Source organism: Hydra vulgaris, chromosome 03, assembly GCF_038396675.1.
Source record: "Hydra vulgaris chromosome 03, alternate assembly HydraT2T_AEP".
NCBI lineage: Eukaryota > Metazoa > Cnidaria > Hydrozoa > Anthoathecata > Hydridae > Hydra > Hydra vulgaris.
In genome coordinates this window covers 50,942,057-50,957,710 of record NC_088922.1, presented here as the reverse complement: position 1 = coordinate 50,957,710, position 15,654 = coordinate 50,942,057, and the positions used below count along the sequence as shown (strand labels likewise).

At 28.0% G+C, this 15,654-nt stretch overlaps 1 protein-coding gene across 5 annotated transcripts in view; it reads left to right on the top strand.

Annotated features, from left to right (window-relative positions):
• Nucleotides 1-264: 264 nt before the first annotated feature.
• LOC100198077 (uncharacterized) overlaps nt 265-15,654 on the top strand; it is a 67,568-nt gene continuing 52,178 nt past the window's right edge. For 2 of the 5 annotated variants that reach the window (XM_065793573.1, XM_065793572.1), the window contains exon 1: nt 9,724-9,990. In XM_065793573.1, coding sequence (XP_065649645.1) covers nt 9,771-9,990 — 220 coding nt within the window. In that variant the 5' untranslated portion in view covers nt 9,724-9,770. Of the gene's footprint in view, nt 379-9,723; nt 9,991-10,132; nt 10,221-15,654 lie in introns of those variants that run through there. The other 3 variants (XM_065793575.1, XM_065793576.1, XM_065793574.1) reach the window with 3 other exon arrangements.

The following is a 15,654-nucleotide window of genomic DNA, read 5'->3' as shown; positions in this document are numbered from 1 at the left end:
GGAAAAAATTTTTGTTAAGTGATTTTCTACTAGTATATATATATATATATATATATATATATATATATATATATATATATATATATATATATATATATATATATATATATATATATATATATATATATATATATATATATATATATATATATATATATATATTGTCATGTATGTATTGTACTGTTATTGCATTTTGCAACTGTTACACCAGTTGTCAACTGGTGTAAACAGTTGCAAAATGCAATAACAGTAGATATTACACTGTAACTGCTCAGTTTGTTTTTTGTTTATGTTTTAACAAATAGTTTCTGCAAAATTTAGATTTGTCTAGTTTATTTTTAAAGTTATTTGTTGAAGCAGCTTCTATTATTTCAGATGGTAAGTTGTTTCATGCATTTACAACTCGATTTTGGAAAAAAGTGATATCTGAAAGTATTTTTACAAAAAGTTTTTTTTAGTTTGAATTTGTGTTGTTGTAAATACCTTCTTTTTATGTATTTTGATAATTGTTTGTAACCCAATTTATTTTATTATGGGTATGTTGAATTTTAAAATGTTAAATAAGATCTCCACAAAGTCTACGTTCTTCTATTTTCGTTAATTGCATAGTATCTAACCTAGCTTCATAAGATAATTTTTTGATTGTAGGTGCTAGTTTTTGGATCATCTCAATATTGTCTGTCTTGTTGTAGGAATGGAGGCCATGCCTAGACTGCAAACTCAAGATGTGGACATATGAATGTTGTATAGAGCATTTTTACTATATTTAAATGTTCTCTTTATGATACCTAACATTCTATTTCTTTACAAGTTACTGAATCAACTTGTGAGTGCCATTTTATATCTGATTGAACCATTATACCTAAATCACGTTCAGCTTCTGTGTTACATAATGTATAATTGTAATTGCAATCAATATTGGTCATTAGAAATGTAGCATTTAGATTTTTATACTCGATTTTTCATAATTAAATTTTGTGAGCCAGATAGATGACCATGCTATTATATTATTTATATCATTTTGAAAGCTTATTGAATCATTTAGATTTTTTATGATGTTTATTATTTTACTATCATCAGCGTAAAGTTTGATAGGGTTTTTGACTTGATTTGGCAATTGTTAATGAAAGTTAAAAACAGCAGTGGTCCTAAAGCTATTTCAAAGTCTAGATATAACATATCAGCTGTGTGGCGATTTTCTAGTGCATCTGTTATGGTATCAAGAGTTTCCGATAGGTTTAAAGTGACCTATAATTAGATGCATTGTTGGCATTACCTTTTTAAAAATCGGGGTTATATTTGCTGATTTCCAGAGTTCAGGTAATTGTTTTTCCGTTAGCAAATTTATATATTTAATTTAATTGTTCACAGAGTACTATGACATTTACTTAAGACATATGGGCTTATCCCATCTATTCCAACAGTTTTGTAAACATCTAATTTTTTAAATTTATTTTTAATAGTATAATGAGTTATTATATTGTTTATATCTACTTCTAGATTAATTTTAGTCTTCTGCAGCATATTTGGTATGTTAAGTCTATCTTTATTAAAAAAAAACTGAATTGAAACTATTGTTTAAAATATTTGCTATAGATTCTCTATTTGTTGCAGTGTTATTATATTCTTCAGACACCCTTTAACTTTTTTGTTAGAATTAACATAACTGTAAAATAATTTAGGATCTTTTTTGATGTTTCACTTATTCTTTTTTCATATTCAATACGTTTTAATCTCACCATATTTTTAACTAATTTACTTTGTATTTTGTATTGTTGAACCAATATGGGTGACTTGAATTTATTTGATATTAATTTTTTCCATAAGGTTGTTTTATTTCTGATTTCAGTCTTCATTTTATTGTCAATCCATGTTTTTAAAGTTATGGTTTTATGGACTTTTTTAGGTATATAACTGTTAGATAATTCGTGATATTTATTTACAAAGATTTTATAACATTCATCAACGTTTTTACTAGAGAAAAGATGTGAACATTTTATACTATGGAATGAATTGTTATTTCTTGATAATTTCCGGCTTTTTAGTTAAACTTTTATTTCCCATAGGAAGTTTTTGATGTAGTTGGTTTTTTTAAGATGTAATTCCAATACAATATCTGGTGTGCATTATTTAAATCCAAATCCTCAGTCAATGTAGCAGCACTCCCTTGCTTCAGCAGGCTTTAAGATAATCGATATATGTACGATGTGATGGAGCCAGTCAATATTCCATAAGTGTTTAAAAAGTTTCCACGAAGGAGATGATACAAATAATATAAGCATAAAAGTATTATTAAAATTTAAATAAAATTATTATTACTATTATATGCCACTTAACTGCAGATTTACCAAGTCTTCTATCTGTAACTCTTCTTTTTCTCTTCTCAAAAAAATCTCATTAAACTCCAACATATTCAAAATAAATTAACTGATTCCAACAAAATTTGTTTCAATCGCATTTTATTGATTGCCAATATGCCAAAGATTATTCTACAAGATATCTTTCATAATTTATAAACTATATCAACCAAATCTCCTGCATATCTGTTCAATCTCCTAAAAATTCAAAAAAAATGTGTGATTCATCATGGTTAGAAACGTTTAAAAAAAGACAAATGCTTGTTTGTTAGTGCTTCTGCTTTATCATATCTTTGATTTTTGTCAAACTGTCAAACTTTAATCTCTAGTTATTGTTATTATTATTATTATTTTTATTATTGTTATTATTATTATCATTATTGTAAGTATATATATATATATATATATATATATATATATATATATATATATATATATATATATATAGTTTGTTGCATTTGGGAGTACGGAAGGAAAAAAATGATTCTTATGCCAACAAATAAGTCACTTTTAATTACTTTTAATTACTTTTGACTTCGTCCAACATTTGCGTATTGTCAGAAAGTAAAAACCATTAATTTAATTACAAATTAATTGTTTTTTAAAAAACCTGCAAAAACTCAAATATATATATATATATATATATATATATATATATATATATATATATATATATATATATATATATATATATATATATATATATATATATATATATATATGACAAGGCCAATTTTTACTATATAAGGGTCTGATATGGTCTCTCCAATGATAAGGTAAAACCATTTACAAAGATTCTTACCTTTATTTCATCTTGTAAATCTAATGACTACTTTCTTCTTTTCATGCTAGAAAAACAAAAGGTCCTCTGGAACTCTCTTCAAAACTTTCTAAACTATTTAACAAGTGCTTAACTGTATCTTTTCTTGTTTGCTAAAAAATGGCATTTGTTGTTCTAATTTATAAAAGGTCTAGATAAGTCTCAACCGGTTTCTGTCCATTATTAGCAAAGCCTCCTCTCATTTATTATCAAGTCTTTAAATAAGAATCTCCTAATACCTCATTTTTAGTCTAACAGCTCATTCTCTGACAAACAAAATGGGTTGAGTCTCTTATTCTTCAGCTTGTTAACTATTAAAACAGAAAGGTTCTATCATGCATGAAATCAAGGTGGCAGGACAAGGTGTATTGCTCTTGAGATATGAAAAGGTTTTGATTAAGTCTAATATGGTGGACTTATTCCATAAACTTGCTTATATGGTTTATCTAGAAAAGATTTTACTCTCTTAATTTCCAGTACCTTCTGGGGTACCACAAGGTTCCATTCCAACTTTTCTGGCAATCATACTATGTAAAACATACAACGGCATCACTTTTTGATTACTTACAAAAAGTCGATTTCGAGTGTGATCTCGTTCTGTGACATCTTGGGGCTTGAAATTGCTGGTGAGTTTTAATCCAAACAAAGCCCAGTTGTTCACTGCGGATAATTATTGTTGATTTTCTCATATTGATGATTGGTAACACCCTTAATGAGTTGTTTACTTAACGTCTTTCTAGATTATCATTCCTTACTGACCCTTCATGGAAATCATATATAAAATCCATCGCAAGTTAGATCTACTAAATTACCTTCTTTTTATTATGCTCGCCGTTTCTCTACTACTAATTCTATTCTCTACCTCTATAAATCTCTTACTCATCTCTGTATGGAATACTGTTTTCATATTTAGGCTGGTTCTTCTAATGATGCCTTTTTTATTCTAGACAAAATCAAAAAAGTATCTTAAGTGTAGTTAGGCCTGTTTTAGTTGCCAATCTTTTGCCTCTGTCCCATCCTTGTTAGGGTATCTCTTTCTCTTTTTTGCAAATATTATTCTAGTTGCTGCTGAAACAAATGAAATCTCGTTCCATCAACCAAAAATCACTTTCACTTGATTTGTCATTAAGCAAAGTTGCATCCCTTTTTACTGTATCTTTTCTTCTATGCTCTAAAAGCCTTTTTCATCTAGCATTTATTCTCCCACATCAATTCTTTGGAGTTTTTACCAGTCTTTCTCATGTTTTTTCGATTGATACAGCTTACAGTTTTTAAAGTCTTCTGTCAACTGTTTTCTTGCTCTTCACCAATATTCTTTGTATATATCTCGAATAGTGGTTGCTTTCAGCCTTGAAAATAGGACAGTCAGGTCAATAAATTATACCTGTTGTATACAGTAGTGTAGGGAGGTTTTTTTTGATGTTTCTGATATAACTTTTTCAGACATTGTGCAAAAGGCAAACTAAAGTATGTTCATATTTGTGTCAAATAGGAATGTTTTGCAAAAAAACCATAGTAATCAGAGCCTGGGAACAAAAGTGCCCCCAAAATTTGTTTTTCAAAACTTGAGGGCATTGAGTTATTAAAATATTTTTACTTATCTTAAATTTATTGATTTTAAATTTAATTTAAAATTTCAAGTTTTCAAAAGTTATTATCATGTCAAATTTACAAACCTCCCCTCATTTTAGGGAGGGCAAAATTTTTGAATGGTTATAACTTTTGAGCACTAAAAGTTTTAGAGCAAATTTTTTAGGACATTTTTGTTCCTAACTCCAATTAACACAATTTTTATTCAAAACCTTCTCATTTAACGACAGCATGAACATACTAAAATTTAGAGTTTACACACATCCTGAAAGTGTCATATCTGTAGCATCAAAAAATCCTGCCTACGCTACTGGTTGTGTACTAGGGTTGCAAAAAAGTATTTTTGTTTTGAAAAAAACCAAAATACATGGGTTTTTAATAAAAACAAATAAAAAAACCATGGTTTTTGGGTTTAAATTTTTTTTTTTAAATATGTTGTGTTTAATCAACTTTTTCAATTAAAAAAAAGTATTAGTCATTTTACTTGAGTAAATTATAGTTTCTTTTAACATTACTGCTGTAATTCATCAACCAATACATTACTATTGAATGAGCAGGTTCAAAAGTTGAAAAAATTCTTCCAATTCCAGCACTAGAAGCTGGTGCGTTTAACAAACCTTCAATATCCATTATAATGTTGCAGTCCAAAGATTTTAGAGGTTTCAACCATTCTATTGGTTAATTTTGTACATTTTTTAATATAGATTCACTATACAAATAGCTTTTATCACATGTAGCAGATTTGGCTTTAATTTTATTTGTAACATTTAAAATTTCAAAGTATTTTTTGTTTGATCTCTTTGCAACTTATCCAATTGGTTTAAATATTTTCAATATTTATTCTGCATTTCACTTTATCTGTATGTAACTTACTGTTCTACCGATCGTCGGATTTTTCTCTATTTTTTCAAACATTGTAAAAATGATGTTCCAGTTATTGACATATTTTTATATTTATCTCACACAGAATTCCAGTGTGTTTTGACATAAGTGTTTAATAAGCATAATTACTATGATTTTAATTTCGCAAATACTATGCTATTTGTAATTAGTGTAATTCCACATAAAAGTGAGACAGTCATTTCAGTCACCCCTTGGATTTTCTTTAAATTTTAACCAGTTGGTACAAATTAATAAATCTTGAAAAATTGTAAAGTTTGAGCTCCCAAATCCAAACAGTTCAAAAGTTATGACGCTTTAAAATTCAGCCTAAAGTATTTTTTTTTACCAAATCCGCCATTATGGATTTTGGAGTATTACTTTTAATGAATAATTTAAGATCTAGTGGAAGAATGTGGCTAAAAATTGGTACCTGACCATTTTTGAGGGTGCTGAATTCAAAAATGTTAAAAAAATATTGAAATTTAAATTATTTGATAGTTATTTTCTGATTTTAAAATGGTCAGTCAAATTTTTTGTTCTATTACCATGGGTTGCGCTTTCATGAGTTGCTAAGTCTTATGGATTCAATTTATTTTTCAAATGAAGTATTAGATCTTAGGCTATCTTTATGAAAATGACGGTTTTGATTTTTTAAAGCATAATAAAGATATGTTATTTTAAAATTTAGACAAAAAAATCCTTTTTTTGGCCTCCGTACTCCATTATAGAATTTATAGTGATACTTTTTGTGTAAATAATTTAAGTTCTAGAGAAAGAATATGACTGAAATTGATACTTGACCATTTTTAAAGGTGCTGAATACAAAGATGAAGCAAAAATAACCCAATTCTTAATATTTGAGAATAATTTTTTAATTTTAAATGTCAATAGTCAAATTTTTTGTTTCGTAAGCATGGTTTACATTTCACTTATTTCTGGAGTTAGAAAAGTATAGGTCTCTAAAAGAAAATAAAAAAGTTATATTTCTTTGCATAACTTGCATATTTATAACTAATATTTTCAGTATACATGGAAATATAATTTGCAATACATCACTTTGAAAATATAATTTCATTATTTATTAGTTATAATAATGTAACTTAACATAATTACTTAATGTCTAATAATTAAGTATTTGTTAATTATTGGTTGCTTGCTCAAATTTTAGATTGCATGCTCAAATTTTAGATTGCATGCTCAATTGTTGTGTTGAAAAATGAGAAGCTAAAATGCCAATTTTTATGAAAAATAGTAAAAAGCCTATTTTATTGAAAAAAGCTCAAAAATAGAAATAAAAAGAAATAATCCAATATTACTAAAATTGAAGTTGATATCATTTAAATAATGATAGTAAAATATTTTCACTTGCACTCTTTCACTGACAAGTTAAAAGCTGTTCAAATAGAGTTTCATCTTCTTTTGAGATGTGGTACTGATGTCCAGAAGGTGTTAACGGTGTTTTAACAACAAAAATGATATTCATTCTTGGCACCCAGCAATTATTATCCGCTTTGGCAAGTAGTACGACTGACTTGGATAATGTGGATGCATTAACTTTACCATAGAATCATCATTCTCTCTATCAACTTCAGTAACCATACCAAGTAAATTTAAAAACCAAGCCAGTAAAATTTGTTGTATTTGCAAAATAGGTATTGTAACATCATAACATAGTCAATTTTAATAGTTTCATATTTTTGTATATTAAGGAAGTCAAATGTTAGAGGAAAATCATTATCATGTGATACCCTTTTCATTTTTATAATTGAATGAGGAGAAAGTATAAATTGATGGAAACTTCTTGCCCAGTAATAGTGGTTGTTATTAATAGTCTATCAGTAAGTTTGTTTCTTACTAGATCCATTTATTCAGCAGTGATGTACACAAACATAATCCCACTAATTGACTTTTGACAGTATTCAAACATTATTTAAAAAGACAGTATTTAACCTGTGATTGGACTCTGCAAGCTAGCAGTTGCAATTAGCCTTTTAATAGTGCCACTTTTTTCATCGCATAGAGATTTGCCATGGCTTGTTGCAAAGAAATTCCAAATGCAACAAACAGAAAAATCTTGAGCATGGTGACATAAAATGTAAAAATGTTTGCAGTTTTTATACTGCCCTGCACAGCCATCAGAAAAATAATGAATTTTTGTAATTGTAAGACAATGATGAGTTTTAATATGATTAATAGTTTTGTGCATAATTTCATTGAAAAACCCAACATCATGGTTTAAATATTCTGAAATTACACAAAAAGAAGATATTGCTAATTTCACTTTCTTGCAGTAGATGACAACTGGATGAAGAGAACATTGAATCTTGCTCCAATGGTAACTCTGTATCTCGTTTTTTACTACAAAAGTGTAATTCTCTGCAAAATCTGCCAGTACAACAGCCTCATCAATACTAATTGTTTCTTTGAGATGCTTTAGATAGCTAGATTGTGATTTTCTATAAATAAATGAGAAGTAATTTCATCAAGTTTTTCACACAGGAGCTATATAAATTCTTTTAATGTAAGTTTTATTGTTAATAGTTCAGTTCTGAATTTTTAATAGATCTGTTGTTGTCCACTTTTTGAAATCCACTGACTGTTCATTTTCATCACTGTCATGTTGCTCTTTTGGATCATCATTTTGTATGAGATACTGCTGGAAATAATTTTGGGCAGTTTGTATGCCAGGACAACTACTGCATCAGTGAAACATGTACTCTTTTGATTTTCTGCTGCAAACATTCTTTTCAATGATTTCATGGTATGATGTTTCAAGGCCTTCAGCACTCAACATTAATTTAACATTTTGGTGTATTGTACACACACAAAAAGAATGTGTATCTTTTGGACTAGCAAGAATGCACTATTAAAGCTGAAGACTGCAAAATTTAGAAAATCCAATTTTACTGTCTGGGTACTTTATCCTATATGCCACATAGAGCTCCTTTAAGTTTAAGTTACACAAAATGAATTTTTTTGACATGTATTTTTTTCCCGAACACTTACACAGTCTTTTTTTCCTGGCATCTGCCTTAAATACTCATTGTCACAGTAAAAAAGCCTTACAAGTTCTATAATATTTTTGCTGATTTGATGCCATTCAACCACATCAGGGTATGCTATGATGCCTTTTTAGTCACGTAAAAACTTTGCATTTTGAATTATGTGTTTGTAAACTGAAAACTCTTTTGCTGCTTTTCTGATAGACCAAAATTTTGGAGTCTCATGTTACATTGATAGGTAACACTGGTTGAAATTTAAAAGAAATCTGAGTGGGTGACTGAAAAAATTTTAATTTTTTGTCCCACTTTTGTATGGAATTACCCATTAGTGATTAAAAATTGTTTATTTAAACAAAAAACTTTAAAGTATTTTAAACATATAGTAACTATTAAAATTACTAAAATATAATTACTAAAAGTTTAAAATACTTTAGAGACTTTTAAATAAATATTTTCAAATAAAAAAATGTAAAAAAAAATTAACTGGGAGGGAAGGCAGAGGCTACCATAAGAATATACTCTTCCTCCTCCCCCCCCCCCACCCCATGAAAATAATTTTTGCACCTGACCCCCAAGACCCTTAATCTGGCTTTATGTATATATGTTTGTATGTATATATTTATATATATATATATATATATATATATATATATATATATATATATATATATATATATATATATATACACATATATATATATATATAGATATATATATATATATATATATATATATATATATATATATATATATATATATATATATATATATATATATATATATATAATATATATATATATATAAAATATATCACATTGACCTGTTGCCGTTCATAAAGAAGCATCTTTATGATAAGTAATTTAAATAAGTGGATTCAAATTAAGTATTTAAATGAGAGATATAATTCTATTTGTAAACATAACCCTGGTTTACTTTCCTGCTAAAAATTTAAAGTCATTTAAAAAGTATTAGTTTGGTTTAAATTGGTATTTTTTCAATTGGGTTAAACCTATCAAACCTGTTGTATACATTTTGATTTAATTTTTTTTTGCTTTAAACAGTTATTTGCTTTTTCAGTTTTTGAAAGTATAACACAATAATGCTACTTACAATATAAAAATGCATTTATTTTTGAATAATGGAAATCAGCAAAGATGGCTTGTTATTAACTTAGTTGATGGAAATATACCTACAATTGTTGGGTTATCAAATAAAGAAACAACTACAATAACAATTAATTTAGAACCTGCAATATGGTTTAAAGTAATGTTATTAGAATCTGTAAGCATTGATTGTTGTACTAGAGTTGTGTCATGGAGTAATGGTCAGCATCATAAAGGTATATCTTTTGCAGAAAATCAAAGTGCTCATCAGACTTTTGCCAATCATTTAAGATTATTTTTTAATTTTTATTTATTGTATATTTTATAAGTGTGTATTTTATATTATAATTTTATATATTGTGTATTTTATTTATAATTATAATTCTTGGGTGCATGACGAAATATGGTTGTTTTAAAAGAAAACACTCTTTGTTGATATTGTTGTGGAACATTGAGAAATCCAAAGGTTAGTGAACTCTGGCAGATTCTTGTGGCCTTCATTGATTTTAAAATTGGATGAGCATATATTTATATTTTTTTGTTTGGGTAATTCCATGTCAAATCAGCAGGCTTATGTCATCCCATGTTTTGGATTTTGTTAAATTTTTATGTTTTTGGGTTTATGAAACTTAGAAAAATCTGAAATTTGGAATCTCGAACTCCTTATATTCTAGATATATGCAGGTTTCAATTTTCTTTTTTTGCAATGACTCAGGATTTTTTGCAAAATAGCAATATTTTATTTTTAAAACTTTTTTGTCATTAATAGCAATATTTTATGAACAAAATATAGTCATCCTAAAATTAAGTCCACAGGTAATCTTTCACATTGTGAATACAAATATAGAATTGAAATTTTTTTTAAACCACCTTAAGTACATGTAAATTAAAAACATAAATTAAAGACTTATTTTTGTGGTAAAAATGGTGATATCACCTTGATAATTCTTTTTTGACTTATTATAACAACTTATAATAAAGGTATCAAACATCCAACCCTCGGAGTTAGGGTCGGCATTTGGCAATGCTGACCTAACTGCCAACCTTAAGGTGTTAGAGGTCAGCTAAAAATTGTCGACCTTGTTTCTATGTTTTATGGTAAGACCTTTGTATCAAATTTTTTTGCCGACCTGATGCTGACCTTTAAAAGATTGAGGTCGGCAAATTATTGCTGACCTCATTTTTCTTAATTCCAAAGGTTGAACATCACAGTTAATGAAAAATATATTATTTCATTTTTCAACTTTTCTAAATACATTCTTATAAGTAAAGGTTATATAAATGTTGAGTCGGGATAACATTTATTGCTAACTTATTTATCACAAAATGAGCTATATCTTAATTTTATGTTGTAATAAGATATTTTTAAAGTCTTTTTGAGTGCAATTAATTAATTTTTTTCTAATTCTTATGTACATGGCAAGGACTCAAAGTCTGGAGGAGGGAGGGGGCACAGTTAGTCATTTTACTAACTCACTCCTCCTCTCTCTCTTTTTATTTTGTTAAACAAATAAACAAAACAAATTTTGTTAAACAAATAAACAAACAAGGGAAAGGGAGAATTTTTTATGTAGCCAAATTGTGTCATATACACATACTCTCATACAGTTATATCTTAACTATATTTGAAAAAAGTTACATACAAATATAAAAACAACGACACAGAAGTTTTTCTCCAAATCTTAATTATTTTGTTCAATAATTTTTGCAAACTCAATTCTAGAATTTTTTATACGCAACCATTTGTAGTAGATTTCGAATCAATCGTACATAAAAAATAATTTAATTGGACCCAACATATATCTTTTCCAGCAGGCTAAAAAAAACTTATACTGGAATGTATGGATGCATAAATTGAATTTTATAATTACCGTTTCCTTCATCTTCATTTTTTGGATATAATATATACTTGCAAGTTACATAGTCCATATAATTATAAATAACCTGCTGCACAACCAGTTTGGTATCCGCAAAAAGTTGAATATCTTAACATCAATTTGTTGACCTTTTAAAAGAAACTTTACATTTATTAATTGGTATAAAATGGTTAAAGCATCTTTTTCCTGTCAAGGTTCTTTCCATAGTAAACCTTGGTTTTAATGATGATTGAACTTCTTTTATTTCTGTTTTTTAATATAAAACGAATTGAATGTTTTTTATGTTGGTTACACAAAATTCAAACATTTTATCTATATCTAAAATCTGTACAGTCACTGTCCTTTTTAAATTGACTTGTGCAGTTATTCCGCCAATGCCATCACAAGCAGACCTACCATGACTTGTAGCAAAATAAAACATTCAGCGTCAATGTCAAAATCTTTTTTTTTTATGGCAAAGATTAATAAAGTTTTTATATTGTGTTGCACATCCATCAGTGAAGTATTTAATATTACTAATTTGTAGAATGTTTGCTTTAATGCAGTGGTCGGCACTATATTTCCAAAGGAGCCCACTTGCAAAATTCTTGTTTTAGTTGCGGCCCACAGCAATAAATAAATTATATATAAAATAGGTTATATTACCTATATAACAGAATATAGTATAGAATTAGATTATAGAACTATAATTGTATCAATACAAAATACATACTTAAGAAAAAAAACACATAAAACACAATTGAAAATTTGGTGAGTATTTTGTTGTTGCAGCTAGCACAAGGTCATTTGAATGAGTGTCAGTCAGTCTTGTTCTGTAAACATTTTTTATTATTTTCATGGCTGAGAATGTTTGTTCGCATTGGTAACTAGTGCCATACATACAGATAAGTCTATTTGCATGTTTTTTAAGAACTGTAAAACGTTCCTTCATGACAGCATGCCAGAAAATAATTAAATTTTCACCAAAAGTGCCATCTTTATCTTTTTTTGGTGCCTTTCTTCTCAACTCGTCGTCACATTGAAAGTTAATTAGTTCATCCTCTGCTTTTAAAATATCAGCTTCTTCAAAGTCCTTTAAAATACTAATATCATTCATATCAAAGTCAAATGGATAACACAAAAAAACAATATGCTTTTTTAAGTCTTCAAATTCATTAAATCTGTTTTCAAATTGATCATACAGAGCAGTCACTAATAATGAAAATGACGATGACATTTCCCTTGATGGTTGACATTCATTTAAAGTAGGAAAATGAGTACAACTACCAGATGCAAATTGAGTTTTGTACAAGTTAAGTTTTGTCTTCATCACAGTGATGTGGTTGATCAAATCACAAACCAGCACACGGCGGCCTTGTAATCTCTTATTCAGAACATTTAATTGTGCTGTGATGTCGCAAAGGAAAGCCAGTTTACACTTAAACTCTTCAATAGACATGTAATGAATGAAAATTTTTGAGTTACCATGAACTGCAGTACACTTGGCAAAAACTCCCAAAATCTGTTAAGAATATTTCCTCTTGATAGCCACCTAACCTGCAAAAAATAGACAAACATTTTTTTTTAATTGTAATGGTAAATTATTTATTTTTTGTCTATATACCTCTGAATGAAGAAGAAGATCACCATGTTCATTTTGTTCATTTTGTTCCATTAGCGCACGAAATTGACGCCGTTTGAGTGCATTGGAGCGTATATGATTGATTGTTTTTACTACAGCTGTCATTACATCATCAATTGTCGCAACTTTAGCGCACAGTGCTTCCTGGTGTATCACACAGTGATATGACATAAATTTGTTAGGAAACTCACCACTATTTCTCAGCAAAGTAACAACTCGAATTCTTCCAATCATAGCAGCAGCACCATCTGTGACAACTGAAGATATTTTTTGAAGAAGCACTTTCCTATTTTTTAATATTTTGAACAATTTGTCATAAATGTCTTGTCTAGTTGTAGTTGTTTCCAGTGGTTCAATTCCAAGCAGTTCTTCAAATAAACAACAATTCGTAGTGATAAAACGTGCATAAACACAGAGTTGTGCTTTACCGACAAGGTCAGTAGACTCATCGAGAGCGATACTCCCAAATTCAGCTTCTGACAGATTGTTTGACAATTGTTCATAAACATTAACAACCAATTTTCTCAATTTTTCGAGTAACTGTACGCGCGGACAAGTGCAGGGCTTGTGATGAAGCGAGCGCGATCGCGCTCCGCTCGTAAAACGCGCCTGTAAACAGTATTTTCAAACGTTCTACGGGATAATTTTTTTATTTTCATAAAATATTTAAAAAAGATCTTTTATTAAAGATATTCTATTATCAAAGCACTAATATAAAATATAAAAAGCACTGCGTCGTTCTCTTTTGCACTAACGTAATGAACGAGCAGTTTGAAGTCGTTAATAGTCACTAATTTCAATAATGGAATGTTCACGTGGAAACGCAATGTGAGTACAAAAATGCGCAAATAAAATAAGAATAGAAAATTAGAAAACCATTATAAGAAAATTGAAACTGCAGAGTATTTTTAATCTTGTGAAAATATCAAATATGATTTATTTGATTTATTGCTTGTAATATTCCACACATCGTTTATAATAAAAATAAATAATAATAATAGATTAATTTTTAAAATTATTTTTTGTTCAAAATATAGGTTTTTTATTAACTTTTATTTATTTTAACTCAAATTTGAAACGATTCCGTTGTTTAGAATGTTCGCAATCAAGGACATTCGAAAAGGAAACAAAGTAACGACGTCAACATTTATTAAATGGAAAGTTATTATTCTTATTTATTATTATTTCAAATTATTCTTGTGTTATTTTTTTAAGATAAAAAAAACGTAATTTAAAAAAGAAATTTTAGAAAAAAATTAAATAATTAATTTGAATAAAAAATATCAAGAAATATAAAAACCATTAACCATTAATTAAGTTTACAGAGTAACATTTTAAAATATATATATCAAAACAACGAAGCAAAACTAAAACTTCTTATTGATTTAGTATTGAAGTCACTAAAATATACTTTAATACTAAATCAATAAGAAGTTGCGTTTTTGTTTGATATTATTTTTTTATAACATATAGTTAATAATAATAATTAAAAATAAAATCGCGATCTGACAATATACAAGAAGTTTGGAAGTATAAAAATCTACTTAGTTGAAGTAGTTTCATGAGTGTGATACTAATTCAAACATTTTTTGACGAAAGAATTATGTAACAAATAAAAAGATATAAAAAATGAAAAGCTTTTTATGAGCATTGCCTTCAGCAATTTTCATGATCGCGCTCGCCGACGTTATCTCGAGCGCACATAATCACGCCCGATGAAAACATATTCTAAATTTCTGAGCACGATATAACACGCTTGACGATTTTCTTCATCACAAGCCCTGCAAGTGCATACTTTGAAATTTGTCATGAATTTTTTTATCATTTGGGAAAAGAAATTTTGATGCTTCAATCATGCATTCTTTGATTATTTCAACATCAGTAAATGGTTTCAGGTTTTTTGCTAATATCCATGACACCATATTAGAGGCACGAGTTTCATAATCAACACTGCTAGACATTTGTTGAAACAAATTTTTCTGTTTTTCTAAACAACTTTTCAATGAGTCGTATTTTATTTTTCTAGTTGTTGAATCAAGAGGATATTTAGTATTGTACAATTCATGTTTTGATACGAAATGACGTTCAAGCTTGGTTCCTTTCAGTTCACTAACAGTCTCATTACATATTAAACATAGAGGATTGTTACTTGGTCCCTCAGTGAAGAAATAAATCAGCTCCCATTTTTCATTCCATTGACGTGCATATTTACGCTTCGCTTCATGTTTACTTGGCATATCTTTGCAAGTTAATGTGTGTATTTATCAGAGTTACAACTTCTGAGTAAAGCATCCAAACACGATAACCGGTTACTCGATAACTGGTTATACTCGAGTAATTTTTGGTTATTCAATTTATAAATATTGCGTCTTAAAAAACCGGTTATTTAAAACCTTAAAGAT